Raw genomic sequence first — 14,999 nt, 5'->3', positions numbered from 1 at the left:
TTATTGTAGAGATGAAGTCTCGCTGCCCAGGCGGGTTTGAACCCGCGGGCTCAGGCAGTCCACTCACCTCAGCCTCCCAAAGGCGTGGGATTACAGGCTGAGCCACCGAGCCCAGTTTGTGTTATTTCTTTAAAAGCAGAAGCTTGCTTATTAATAGTGCATTTGAAGTTCCTGTTCCTTTTAAAATAAATAATAAAAATCTTTAAGATCAATTTGTACTCTTTAGGACATTTTGATCAGTAGGGAAAAATTGATATATAGTCAATATTTTATATTGAATATTATAGTTGATATTATAATTTTATTATTATTATTATTTTTTAGTCGGGATTTCACTGTGTTGTCCAGGCTAGAGTGAAGTGGCACGATCACAGCTCACTGCAGCCTCAATCTCTGGGGCTCAGGCAGTCTTTCAGCCCCAGCCTCTTGAGTAGTTTGGGACCACAGGCATACGCTACCACACCTGGCTGTTTTTTATGAAGATGAGGTCTCACCATTGCCCAGGCTGGTCTTGAACTCCTAGGCTCAAGCAATCCTCCTGTCTTGGTCTCCCAAAGTGCTGGGATGACAGTCATTGAATTATTGTGCCTGGCCTTATAATTTAATTATATTATAGTTAGTGATTTTTTACAATCTCTGATAACATCTGAAAAGAGAAACATTTACAGGATTTTGGGAAGACTTTGCCTTTAAGTGTTACATTATAGCTTTGCACACCTCTGTAGAACTTAGAGTCTGGGCATTTGTTTGGCTAACTTATCGCAGATTCTACCTCCATCCTTTCTTTTGCTGTCCCTTCCTTGCTGTTTTGTCCATTCATTCATCCATTGTCAGGCATTTGATAAGTGTGTTTTTGTCAGGCCCTAGTCCTAGATGCTGAGAGTAACAGAGTTATATGCCCTAGAGCAGAGGTCCCAAACCCCAGTGGATTGGTCAGTGGCCGTTAGGAGGTGACTGGTGAGTAAGGAATTTTCGTATCCATTTACACCTCTTGTCAATAGCTATGTTATCGCCTGAGCTCCGCCTTCTCTCAGATCAGCCGTGGCATTAGATTCTCATAGGAGCACAAACCCTACTGTGAACTGCGCATGTGAGGGATCTAGGTTGCGTTCCTTATGAGAATCTAATGCCACTGCCGAGTTACCCAATAAATAATAAATGTAATGTGCTTGAGTCATCTTGAAGCCATCCCCCCACCCTGTCTGGAAAAATTGTCTTCCATGAAACCAGTCCCTGATGCCAAAAAGGTTGGGGACCACTACCGTAGAGAACTTCAGTCTGGTTATAGAATTTGATGAGAAAATTATAATAAAGGGGACAAGTGCTAAAATGTGAAAAATGGTTAGTAAAAATGGTTCTACGAGGTCTGATGGGCAAAGACTGATACAGGTTGGACCTTGAGGAAACAGTTTTCCAAGCTCGAGAAGCCATGGGAGAGGGCTCATGTCTCTTTGAGTAACCAGCTATATTGCTTATAAAGCTCTTTATACTTTTCTTCTCCCCATTTTTAAAATCATTTTGCTGAGTTGTTTTGCCACCTGCAAAGAATTGCTAGAGGACCGGCTGGGGAGGAGTCATCCGACAAGCAGTGCTGAGTCAGGGAAGGTAGCTTAGTTCTTGTGTTTTGGTTTTTGGTATGAGGGAAGGGCCTCCTTGGGAAGTAGAGGGCAGATGGTAGGTTCACATGGGTCTTTTCATTGTGACACTCACTGGTGATGTGGTGAGGGTCTTCGGGTTCTGCTGTTAATAGTAGTGTGTTCTTGGTTGGGTAAGTCATCTCCTCCTGTTGGAGTCCATTTTCCAGCACTGTAAAATGGCAGGATTGGTATAGAGGGGCATTTCCTGTTGCTAGCCTCTTGGTAAGTGGGAAAAAGGAGTAACAGTTATCAAACAAGTTTGTGAACACAGGGTTAAACATAGTTAAGTACTTATTTCTTTACTGCAGCCACACACATGGTGGCCTGTGGACTGAATTCCTGACTTGTTAGCCAGGCCTCGCAAGTGGCATGAGAGAAAGTCAGTAATGTGAGCCCAGCTCTGTCCTTTTCCTCATGACTTTGAAAAAGAGCATGACCTCAGAATCAGGTATATCTGGGTTTGAATGCTGACTGCTGCTTAATAGCTATATGGCCCTAGGTAAGTTATTTAACTTTTCTGATCTGGTCTCCTCATGTTTAAATCAGGAAGAATAACACCTTGTGAAGTTGTAAAAACTGTGACTCTCCATATGAAAATGTCAAATGTGTCTGGTTTATAAATGGGTCAAAAACAGTTTAAGTCTTAAAAATTCCAGAGTTAGTATAGAATGTAAGACTTGACAATAGGTTATGGATAACCTGCCTACATCTGGTGTTTGAAGTGGCCTGTTTATTTGTTTCACATATACTTAGAATTTTTCCCCAAGAAAACAAAATGTACTTAAGGGCACATGGATCTTTGCTGTCTGCATAGCATAGCACTCGGCCCTTTCCTGGAGGCTCAGGAAATGCTTGATAGATACTTGACAGTTTCATCAGAACAGAGAATAAAGTGAGATGGGTTTCTACCTGGTATATGCTTTATATTTTATCTTTTATAACCCTCAGTAGAAGTCAGTAATGAATTATGAATATTTTAAAGTTATTTGGTTACTTAAACAATTGCATTAATGTTTAAGATAATTAGGATTATAAATGAGTTGTCCTTCATTTAAGCAAACCACAGGGCGAGAAGTTACAGTAAAGTGTTGCTTGTTATTGTAAATTATATTGTTGGAATACTAATGTTTCATATTTTGTTTTTTCTCTAAGCAAATGGTTATGAGCCTTAGAGTTTCTGAACTCCAAGTACTGTTGGGCTACGCTGGGAGAAACAAGCACGGACGCAAACACGAACTTCTCACGAAAGCCCTGCACTTGCTAAAGGCTGGCTGTAGTCCTGCTGTACAAATGAAAATTAAAGAACTCTACAGGCGGCGGTTCCCACAGAAAATCATGACGCCCGCAGACTTGTCCATCCCCAACGTACACTCAAGTCCCATGCCAGCCACTTTGTCTCCATCTACCATTCCACAGCTCACTTACGACGGTCACCCTGCATCTTCACCATTACTCCCTGTTTCTCTTCTGGGACCTAAACACGAACTGGAACTCCCACATCTAACGTCAGCTCTTCACCCAGTCCATCCGGATATAAAACTTCAAAAATTACCATTTTATGATTTATTGGATGAACTGATAAAACCCACCAGTCTAGGTAAGATATTGTGCAATGGTATTTGGTTACTTTTACAGGATATATTCTCATTTTAGATTTTACTTTAGCCCAGTTTATTATTCATAATGGAAATTCGTGGTAACATCCAGACGATGATAAGGATCTTACAAATTTAGATAAAATCAAATATTAAAAGTTGTCCTTTAGACAGAAGGAAAAAGCTAGTATAGTGATGGTTACTGGCATAGTAAATATTAAAAGTTTCAATTTTATATATATATATATATATATATATATATATATATATATATATATATATTTTAATCACAGTTGTATTTATTGTACTATCTATTGCTGTGTACACATGATTCCAACATTGCCGGAGTCCAGCTCCAGCCGGGTTCAGGGTACCCCAAAGATGGAGATGGCATTGGCGATTGGGGGGAAGAAGAAAGACAGAGAGAGAAAGAAAGAGACTGGACCCCTGTCTAGTGCAGAAGCCCAATATATATTTTTAAAGAGTAATATTTTTAATTGTTGATTAACATTTTCCAATAACTCTTAAATTAAAACCAAAGAAATCACTACCAGTTTCTGAATGTAGTTCTTAATATGCAGGGGTTGATGACATCTAAAACACATTACTGACTAGTTTTGATTATTTAAATGAGTGAATGGTTTTAATTATCAAGAAAGAAGATTTGAGCTTTGATGTGTAGTATTTAACTTTCAGCTGATTTTGTTCAAGTGGATATGCATGCTTTCCAGGCATGCATGCAAGCACACACACATACATGGTCAAGGTTATATAATTTGAATGCTTGAAGTTTCATTTGCTGTGTTTTCTCATCATTTGTTTGGTTTGTCTAGTATATAGAATTCAGTAGATTAACCAATTTGTGATTTTAATTGCGATAGTGCTACCTTATTTATTTAATGTAGAATAAAAATGACCCTGCTGTGACCTCTGATGAGGTGACTGGAGTAATATATTTATTTTTTTTAATTTATTTATTTATTTGAGTTGGAGTCTCACTCTGTCACCCAGACTGGAGTGCAGTAGCCGCGCCCGGCCTCCGCAGCCTCGACCTGCTGGGCTCCGGCGATCCTTCTACCTCAGCCTTCTAAGTAGCCGGAATTACAGGCATGCGCTACCACGCTCAGCTGATTTTTTGATTTATTGTAGAGATGAGGTCTTGCTGCCCAGGCAGGTCTCGAACCTGCGGGCTCAGGCAATCCACTCACCTCAGCCTCCCCAAGGCATGGGATTACAGGCTGAGCCACCGAGCCTGACTTGGAGTAATATATTTAAAATACCAGACTTCGAAATGCTGGTTTGTTGTTATATGTTGGTGGTTGGCACACTATGGCTGGCAAGATAAACTGAGCCTGTGGCCTGCTTTTGTGTGGTTCTGAGCTAATAAATTTTTAAAATATTCCTAAAGAATCGTTAAAAAAAGATAAAAACAAAGAATATGTAACAGAGACCATGAGTGCCTGCAAAGCCTAAAATATTTACTCTTATGGAGTAAGCTTCTGAATTCTTGTTACAGGTCTTTAAACATTTCAGTTTTAGGGATTGGCAAGTGTTGAGAAAATTTTTTGAGAACATTTACTGAAATTCTATGTTTGTACTGTGAGGTGTTTGTTTTTAATTATATTTAGCAGAATTTACCTGAATAAATGAAGAGCATAGGCTGGGTGTGGTGGCTCAAGCCTGTAATGCCAGCACTTTGGGAGGCCGAGGTGAGAGGATTGCCTGAGTCTAGGGGGTTTAAGACCATCCCGGGCAACTTGGTGAGACCTTGTCTCTACAATAAATCAAAAAATTAGTTGGGGATGGTGGCGTGTGCCTGTAGTTCCAGCTACCAGGAGGTCTGAGGCAGAAGGAGCATCTGAGCCCAGCACGTCGAGGCTGTGGTGGCCATGAGTGTGCCACTGCACTCCAGTCTGGGCGACAGAGTGAGACTCTGACTCAAAAAAAAAAATGAAGAGCATAGGAGTCATTTTCAAGCAGCATGAATTTTTTATCACATTATTTTATTCTTTAAATGGCCATAACAAAAAAATTTAATACTTGTTGAGAACCTATTGTATGCTTTATAAAGCTTGCACATACTTGTTGTAATAAAAAAATGAAATTGCCAGAATTCCTTCCTTAGCTGTTTAGTGAGTATGCATATAATTACCAGCAAAAATTATATTTCTTGTTTTTCACAGAAGGAATCGTATACATAGTGTTGTGTAACTTGCCTTTTTTCCTCTTAATAATATTTTATAAATATCTTTCCCTGTCTGTCTGATGTATATATTTATCTCCCATTTTAAGTTAAAGGCCATATCTATATTGATCTATGTCTGGGTAGTCTGTATGTCTGCACATTTGTGCATGTATATATATAGTTTAGCTCATTTCTTATTGACTGTATACTATTCCATGATTTTAAATGTCTTTTTGAAATTAAAATTATTATTTTTTTGAATCGGGGTCTTACTCTGTCACCTGGGCTGTAGTGCAGCAGCATGATCACAATGATCACAACTCATGGCAGCCTTGACTTCCTGGGTTCAGGTGATCCTTCCACCTACGCATCCCTAGTAGATGGGACTACAGTCATGCGCCATTATGCTTGGCTATTTATTTTTTAGAGATGAGGGTCACTATGTTACCCCGGCTGACCTTGGACTTCTGGACTCAGGTAATCTACCCACCTTGATCTCCCAAAGTGCTGGAATTACTAGTGTGAACCACCACTGCCGGCTATGATTTAAATGTCTTCTATTAAAATTAAAAAAAATTTTTTTTACTGTCAAAAACGTGCTGCAGTGAACATCATCTGAAATTTGAAAGGATTCCTAGCTTTCAAATTTTCCTCTTGTCTTAATAATTATCCTGTTTTGCTGTTTTCATTTTCACTAATATCAATGTCAAATGTCAGTGTGATTAAATGACTAACATATGTATATAAATTTTGTTATGGACAGTAGAAATGCAAGCTAGATACACCTTTTGAGTTATATTGGCTAATATTTAGGAAATTTTACTACAACCCTCATATTTATGCTGTGGGAGCATGCAGTACAGTGCTCTTGGCTCTGAGTTCCATGTCAAGGAATCAGCAGCATGTATTTAATAAGGTGTCTTTAAACAGGAACACACATAAAACAAGGTGATGTATTGATCAGTTGGTGAAAATGTTGTGACCTGGGGCTTGCAGGATCCTAACCCTTTGTTTCCCTTAATAGCAGTGATTTGGGGTAACCTCTTTCAGGTCCCTTCCTCTTGTGGGAGCTTTTCTGTCTTCTTAATAAATCCTCCTTAAAAAAAAAAATAGCAGTGATTCGGTATTTGCCATTTCAGTATTTGTGGTGACTTTATAGAATGTTAACTGTCACACATAACAATAATTGACTACATTTAAAGTATTCAAATGTATACCAGTTTTCATGAATGTAAAACAGTTTTAGTGTTTCATTGTTATAGAATTAAAATAAAAGCAAACTCTCTTGATTATGGATAAAAATATTGCACCAGAAAGTAATTTGTGGGAGTTTATTGACTTAGTAAATATTTGTTTCAGGGATTGTTTAGTGAATCTGAAGAATATTTATTGAAAAAAGATTCTGAGTAATCAGTCTGCAAAGTTTAGGATGAGTGTATTTTAAGGTTCTGTTTTTGTAGATTCTTTAACACTATTAAAAGACTATTTCTGTGCTTCATTAAATGAAGTAGCTACATTTGTCACAGAATTCCTGAATGCTTATTATTACCAATAGTTCCTTTGTTTGGAATCTTAGAAAACCCTGTTTTTTGAGACATTAAATAGTTTCTAGCATTCTCTTTATTTCAAAACATACATACTTCAAAATCAAGCTCTTAAAAGGCTAACTTTTACCTATAGCTGCCTGGCTGATCACAACTATCACTTGAATCCAGAATGTGACAGGTACATTTACGTCTTAATTTTTTCCCTTTTGTTGTGGCCTTTAGTATATAATTTTTTAATTTTTTATTTTTTTTGTGTTGGAATCTCACTCTGTCACCCAGGCTGGAATGCAGTGGCACCCTCATGGTCTGCTGGGCTCAGGCAATTCTGCCTCAGCCTTCCAAGTAGCTGGAACTACAGGTGTGCGCCATCATGCCTGGCTAACAAAATCCTATTTTTTTTTTTTTTTTGAGTTGGAGTCTCACTCTGTCACCCAGACTGGAGTGCAGTGGCCACTCCTGGCCACCGCAGCCTTGACCTGCTGGGCTCCGGCGATCCTTCTGCCTCAGCCTTCCACGTAACTGGGACTACAGGCGCGCGTTACCACACCTGGCTAATTTTTGATTTATTGTAGAGATGAGGTCTCGCCAAGTTGCCCAGGCGGGTCTCGAACCCACGGGCTCAGGCAATCCACTCACCTCAGCCTCCCAAAGGCGCGGGATCACAGGCTGAGCCACCGAGCCTGGCTCAAAATCCTATTTTTTAATGAGGCCTATTTCAAGTGCTTTCTTTAAACTTTTCCATACCTCATTACATCCGTCTATGTCTTCTGCTATCCAGAATCAATTTCACTTTCGCACATGCTCTCATAACATTTAATTTACCTCTTATTAAGTGTTTTTGTTATTTTTCAAAATGATAAGGGCCCTGCAATATTTGTCTGTATATTCCCATAATAGCTATGTCTGAACCTGTTATGTGATGGTAGTTCAGAAAACATTTATTAGCTCTTCAACTCATTTTAGTGCGATAGGTGGACTCTTATTTTACTTTAATTCAGCAGATTTGAACCATTAACCGTCTAAATCATCTGAGCCATACCACGCTTTCCCATCCTAAACAATGGCTGTGATGGGGATAGAGAGTGGAGTGAGGACAAGAGGGTTCTTCTTCTACCCCCACTCCTGCTCTGATCTCTGTTAATTGATGGCTCTGACATTTAGTATATTCTATTTAAAAACATTTTGCCTACTACAAAAGTCACACGTTTAAAGTAGAATTCATAGAAATTACTTGCTTACTTGACAGATAAGCTTTTACAATATTTCTGTTGTGTTCTTCTAGTCTCTCTGTGTTGTATGTATGTCTATTTCTGCTTCTGTTTTGAAGGAGAGGAGAACTTCAAATACTAGCTGACTTAACCTAGCAGCCACATATATTATTGATCCATATAAATAATAGGTCCCCCAAATTTTATTATTTTAAGTAGTTTATAATATTGTTTATTGTTAAAATTGACCATGTTAGAGCATAATGGCAGAAACACAAAATATTTTCATGTTGACTAAAGTAGTCTTTTGGATGCAATATTTGATTTTTTTTTTTTTGAGTGGGAGTCTCACTCTGTCGCCCAGGCTGGATGGAGTGCAGTGGCATGTTCATGACCACCACAGCCTTAACCTGCTGGGCTCAGGTGATCTTTCCACTTCGGCCTTCCAAGTAGCTGGAATTACAGGCATGCACCGCCATGCCCAGCTAATTTTTTGATTTATTGTAGAGACGAGGTCTCACCATGTTGCCCAGGCTGGTCTTGAACCCATGGGGTCAGGCAATCCTCGTCTTGGCCTCCCAAAGTACTGGGATTACAGGCTTACGCCACCATGCCTGGCCCAAATAGACACATTTTTAACACAGAGCTTGGAAATATATTTCATAGTTGTCATTATTTCAAAGGCTCATATGTAGAGGACAGACAACTTTTTGTTTACCTGGAGCCAGGTACTCCTCTGGTTTTGTCCCAAAAAACCCGCTAGAAGTTGAAAATCTGTCAGCCAGGCTCGGTGGCTCAGCCTGTAATCCCGTGCTTTGGGAGGCTGAGGTGAGTGGATTGCCTGAGCCCGCGGGTTCGAGACCCGCCTGGGCAACTTGGCGAGACCTCATCTCTACAATAAGTCAAAAATTAACCAGGCGTGGTAGCGCGTGCCTGTAGTTCCCGCTACTTGGAAGGCTGAGGGGAAGGATCGCCAGAGCCCAGCAAGTCGAGGCTGCGGTGGCTGGGAGCGGCCACTGCACTCCAGTCTGGGCGACAGAGTGAGACTCCAACTCCAAAACAAAAAAAAAATCTCCTGTCAAAAGTGCACTTATCATACCTAACTTTGGGATGCCACAATGTAGCCTAGCCTTCCCTAAACATGCTTAGAACACTTACATTAGCATGCAGTGGGGCAAAACCATCGACACAAAGCCTGTTTTATAGTGAAGTGTTGAATATCTCATGTAATTTATTGACTATTGTACTGAAGTGAAAAACTGAATGATATGGGTACTTGAAGTACAGCTTTTACTGGATGCATGTCACTTTCACACCATCATAAAGCTGGAAATTTGTAAGTTAAGCCATCTGTAATCACATAAAATTTGGTGACTTATCTTGTTTGCTTTATATCATATCTGAGCCAAATATACCATCTCAGGGGATGCCTTCCTTTTCAGATTTTTAAAGACCTTAGGCAATACATCTGAGTAAGTTTATATAATAGGTGTTTCTGGATTAGAGATTTCTTATTGATTGGTATGGAGCATAGCAATTGTTTACTTTGGAAGTTATTTCTAATGCTTTTCTAATTCAGTGTTCTTCCAGTTGGTTATTGAAGGATATGATGTCCCCTTGCTGTGGTATGAATGTTTGTGTCCACCTCTGAATTCGTATGTTGAAATCTGTTTTCCGGTGTGATTGTTTCAAGAGATGGGACCTCTAAGAGAGGGATGAGGTTGTGAGGGCTTCCTCATGAGTGGAATTAGTGCTCTTCAACAAGAGACCTAGGGAACTTGGTTGCCCCTGGTGAGGAATGATCCCTCACCAGATACAAAATCTGCTGTACCTTGATCTTGGACTTCTCAGCTTCCAGAACTGTCAGTAATACATTTCTGTTTATAAATTACTTAGTATAAAGTATTTTGTTCTGTCAGCCCAAATGGTCTTATGACATCCTCTTAGTCAATCCAGGTGAAACCAGTAGTTAATTGATAAAAGTGATGCATGAAAAAAAATGATACCAGATAATGTACATATTTTACCTTAATGCATATTTAATTGTCAGTCTTTTGGTGTAGGTCAAGGCTTTTCCTTTGAGACTTCTGGTTTCCCAGTAGATTTTTTAAAGTAGCAAGAGAATTGAAGACTTTTATGAAGCAATTGAGGGTGGAACCTGATGCAAATGGGGAAAAATCTTTAGCATTATCTCCATAGCGGTTGGTGTTTTCTTTTTTTTTTTTGGAGTTGGAATCTCACCCTGTCATCCAGGCTGAAGTGCAGTGGCACACTCATGGCCACCACAGTCTCGACCTCCTGGTCTCAGGCAATCTTTCAACTTCAACCTTCTCATTACCTGGGGTACAGGTACGTGCCACCATGGCTGGCTTATTATTATTATTATTACTACTATTGCTATTTTGTAGAGATGAGGTCTTGCTATGTTGTCCAGGCGGGTCTCAAATTCCTGGGCTCAAGCAATGCTCCCACCCCTGCCTCTCAGAGTGCTGATTACAAAGTGAGATTACAGGTGTAAACCACTTAATCCAGCCTCCATAACATTTTAAAAAAATATAGCAACTTGCTTTATCAAGTCTTTCCAGAGCATTCAACTTAGTTTTCACAAAAATAGCCACTCTTTTTTTTGCACTTAAATTTTAGCAGTTTTTGTAATATTTCATTAAGTTTTGTAATTACAAAAGTACAACTAGCATAAACAGGTTTGATAGTAATCACCTCTGGTTCTTGGTAAGGACACCATGTGGCATAAGTAGAATTGCTTAGGAGGGCTGTCCACAGCACCGTCAGTCAGCTTGCAGGGCATCAGTCTGGGCGTTGTGGAGAGGGGCAGAGAGTGGCAGAAGCAAGTGGTGGGTAAGAGGGCGGCTGTTGCACTTTGTCGCACCATTCTAATTTAACTCTTGGGACTAGGATTAGAAGGTTTTTGTTTTTTTTCCCCTTGCTTGAGAATAATTTAAGTGATTTCTTTTGGGGATAACAACATGGATTATAATTATGGTTGAGTTTTTAAAAGAAACCCTTTATCTCCCTTTCACCCCTTTTAAAGGGTTTTAGAGTAGGGGAAGGATTGGGAACAGTGGGGCAGTAAGCAGATCCTATTTTTTAATCCTGCAGTTTTATGTTTGTGGTCTTTTAAAATAACTCATTTCACTTTAATCATTTCCCCCATTGGCAACAGTGACAGTAAATAATGAACACAAAAATGAAATGATTTCATAGGCATTTTTTCTCTTCTTATTAAATTTGAAATTATCTCAAATATTATCTCTTTTCATGGTCTTCCTAAATTCTGAAAGTGTTCTCACAGTGTTTGGAAGTATTTGGATGCTACAGAGGGAAGAATCTGAAACATTGAGAAACATTTTAATTGACCATGTGATTGTCATCATCAACTTTTTGTTTTTTGAGTTTTTTTTGAGTCAGTCTCACTCTGTCACCCAGGCTGGAGTGCAGTGGCATGCTCACGGCCACTGCAGCCTCGACCTACTGGGCTCAGGCCATCCTTCTGCCTCAACCTTCCAAGTAGCTGGAACCACGGGCATGTTGCCACCATGCCTGGCTAATTTTTTGATTTATTGTAGAGATGAGGTCTTGCCAAGTTGCCCAGGCTGGTCTCGAATCCCTGGGCTCAGGCAGTCCTCTCACCTCTGCCTCCCAAAGTGCTAGGATTACAGGCATGAGCCACCATGCTCTGTTTTCAATTTCAATTTGTGATTAACCAAATCACTGTTATGCTTTATATTTCTCATTTTTAAGCCTTGTAAGGTGGCTTCTATTTACATTTTGATGTCTGTCTTTTTCATTAAGCACCAAGAATGTCTGTTTTCTGGGTTGTATGTCTTTGGATTTCTTGCACTCTGTTAAAAGTACAGTAGTTCTTGCTTGATGTGGGACAGTGAACCAGTACTTTGTAGAGAAGTCCAGCAAACTCGGTGTGCTGGAATGATAGTCCCAGTACTTTAGAAAGCTAGATTGACCCCTTTTCTTTTTAAAGTAGAGTATTCCTATGTATATATTTACAACTACTTTAGACTTGGGAAGATACATGAATAATGTATGTAAAAGTCTTGAAATGTAAAAAATATATTTTTATATAAACTCAGATTTTGTTTTTAGAAAAAAGGCAGCAGATGCCTGAACACTCCAAGTGGTTAAAATTGATCCATCTTGTTCTGTGCAGTGTGGGTAAGGTTTCTGCCACAGTGGTCACCAGTGTCTTCTGCCAAGGGCTCCTGGCACCGGGTTGTGGCTTACAGTTTTCTTTTCATCTCTTTTTATTTTATTTTATTATTTCATTTTATTTTATTTTTTGAGTTGGAGTCTCATTCTGTCACCCAGGCTGGAGGGCGGTGGCTCACTCCCGGCCATCACAGCCTCAATCTGCTGGGCTCCTGTGATCCTTCCACCTCAGCTTTCCAAGTAGCTAGAACTACAGGTGGGCACTACCACTAATTTTTGATTTATTGTAGAGATAAGGTCTCACCAAGTTGCCCGATTGGGTCTCGAACCCGGGCTCAGGCAATCCTCTTGCCTTGGCCTCCCCAAGTGCTGGGATTACAGGCTGAGTCATCGAACCCAGCCTCATCTCTTTTTAATGATTGAGTTTTCCTTCTTCCACATGCCGGATAGCCAGAGCCTGGGATCAGGTGATGCCTCTTTAAGTACTAAGCTTTAGTAAGTATTAGAAAGGGCATTTGAAAGAGTTGTGATTCACCCTGTTCTGGTTTTAGATCATTCAGTACAAGCTGTGCTCTTCTGCACTGGAATTTGGGGAAACCAAAAGCCCTAATTTTTCTGGGTGGATTTCTTCTCTAGAAACTTCTCTTCCTAATTTGGCAGTACTGGTTTCTGACTTTCAAAACAAAATCTAAGATTTACCTTCTAAATCTTGCGTTCCCATGTAGATAATGTTCTGTGTTTTTATCTGGTGACTTTAATGTAGTATTTCTATTAGTGTTTGCAGAGTCGTCCAGAAGCCCCAAGGCATCCAGTGGATTTTTAATAAATGAGTGTACTTCAGTATAATCTTGGGAACTAAGAATGACTGACATTTTGTGGTTGGAACAGAATCTTGACCATCAGAATCAGTGAAAGAACCTCTCTAATTGTAAATATGAAATAAAAATGTTTTATTGAGATTAATGAGCCAGCCACTTAAGGTCAAAAGTAAGTATAGCTTAACAAAGAAACCCAACATATGAGATCTTCCTGGGATGGACGTTGGAGATGAGATATTTAGAAAGCTGTGTGGTGCCTGGGGGTTCTGCAGTACTTCAACCCCGCCCCCTGAGCACAGGGGACTTGGTTGTGGGGTTCGCAGGCTGGTATGACAGTGCCCCCAAGGGGTGAGTCTAATTTTGGCAATTTGCTTCTTCTTTTTTTGTTTAAGACATCATAGGTGTCTGGGCCATTGGAAGATGATTGTAGCCATTCTTTCCTGGAGCCATGCCACTTCAGTCCCGACACTGCTTGCAAGTGCCCCATAGTTTTGGTCAGAGATTAGTTATTTGACTTCTTTGACACTGCTCTTGGCTACATTTACTAAAATTGAAATGTAAATAAGATGTAGATGGGCCAAAGATGGGGATATTCCAGTACCAAAGAAATGTTGAATGTGTATTAGAAGTAAATTATTTCAAAGTTCAGTCTTTTCAAAAATGAAAAGACTGAACTATTTGAAAAACAAAATCAGGCCGGGTATGGTGGCCCATGCCTGTAATCCCAGCACATTGGGAGGCGGAGGTGAGAGGTTTGCCTGAGCCCAGGGGTTTGAGACCAGCCTGGGCAACTTGGCGAGACCTCGTCTCTACAATAAATCAAAAAATTAGCCAAGACCCGCCTGGGCAGCGAGACCTCATCTCTACAATAAATCAAAAAATCAACCGGGCATGGTAGCGCGCGCCTGTTATTCCAGCTACTCGGAAGGCTGAGGTGGAAGGATCGCCGGAGCCCAGCAGGTCGAGGCTGCGGTGGCCGGGAGCGGCCACTGCACTCCAGTCTGGGTGACAGAGTGAGACTCCAACTCAAAAAAAAAAAAAAGACTGACTCATGGATTTTGAGATGACACACAGAACTATCTACTACTGCTTGGTCAATCTACACATGTAAACCATGATTTAGGTTGCAAATGCTCAGAATCTGTTTGCCCACATTAATCCAGATCACATCATCATAAAAGCTCCAGCCCAAAATGAGTGAGTAAACTAAAAAGACTTATTAAAACGAAGCTAAACCCACAGTGAACTCCTTCACTATGTTGGACACAAGTAAACATTCAATAAACCCAGATGTCTATTTACCTGATGCATCAAGTATATTCTAGAGAGGGCTGAGCTTTTAAGTCAATGAGCAGTTTTTGAGCATGTAGGTGCTAGGCACCGTGCCACAAAAGTGAGGAATCACAGAGCTCAGTCCAGCAAAGAAGCTTTCTTATGCTCTCCATGTTCATTAAGCATACCAATGTCTTATTTTTCAAATGCAATTTAATTGCCAAATTTCAGAAACATTACTTTAAAATATATAAAAATAGAATAATGGGTTGGGCACAGTGGCTCAGACCTGTAGTCCTAGAACTTTGGGAGGCCGAGGTAGGAGGATTACTTGAGAGCAGCGTTTGAGACCAACTTGAGCAACATAGCAACACCCAGTCTTTTTTTTTTTTTTGAGTTGAAGTCTCACTCTGTCACCCAGACTGGAGTACAGTGGCCGCTCCCGGCCACCGCAGCCTCAACCTGCGGGGCTCCGGCGATCCTTCTGCCTCAGCCTTCCAAGTAGCCGGAATTACAGGCATGCACTACCATGCCCGGCTGATTTTTTGATTTATT

At 40.2% G+C, this 14,999-nt stretch overlaps 1 protein-coding gene across 1 annotated transcript in view; it reads left to right on the top strand.

The window, feature by feature from the left end:
- Positions 1 to 2,024: 2,024 nt before the first annotated feature.
- Positions 2,025 to 14,999, top strand: part of PIAS1 (protein inhibitor of activated STAT 1) — a 93,782-nt gene continuing 80,807 nt past the window's right edge. The window contains exons 1-2 of the mRNA XM_008061882.2: positions 2,025 to 2,136; positions 2,790 to 3,234. Coding sequence (XP_008060073.1) covers positions 2,793 to 3,234 — 442 coding nt within the window. The 5' untranslated portion in view covers positions 2,025 to 2,136; positions 2,790 to 2,792. The remainder of the gene's footprint in view (positions 2,137 to 2,789; positions 3,235 to 14,999) is intronic.

Source organism: Carlito syrichta, unplaced genomic scaffold (assembly GCF_000164805.1).
Source record: "Carlito syrichta isolate Samal-C Ts95f unplaced genomic scaffold, Tarsius_syrichta-2.0.1 Scaffold305635, whole genome shotgun sequence".
NCBI lineage: Eukaryota > Metazoa > Chordata > Mammalia > Primates > Tarsiidae > Carlito > Carlito syrichta.
The sequence above is the reverse complement of the archived record's forward strand: the minus strand, read 5'-3'. Positions and strand labels throughout refer to the sequence as shown.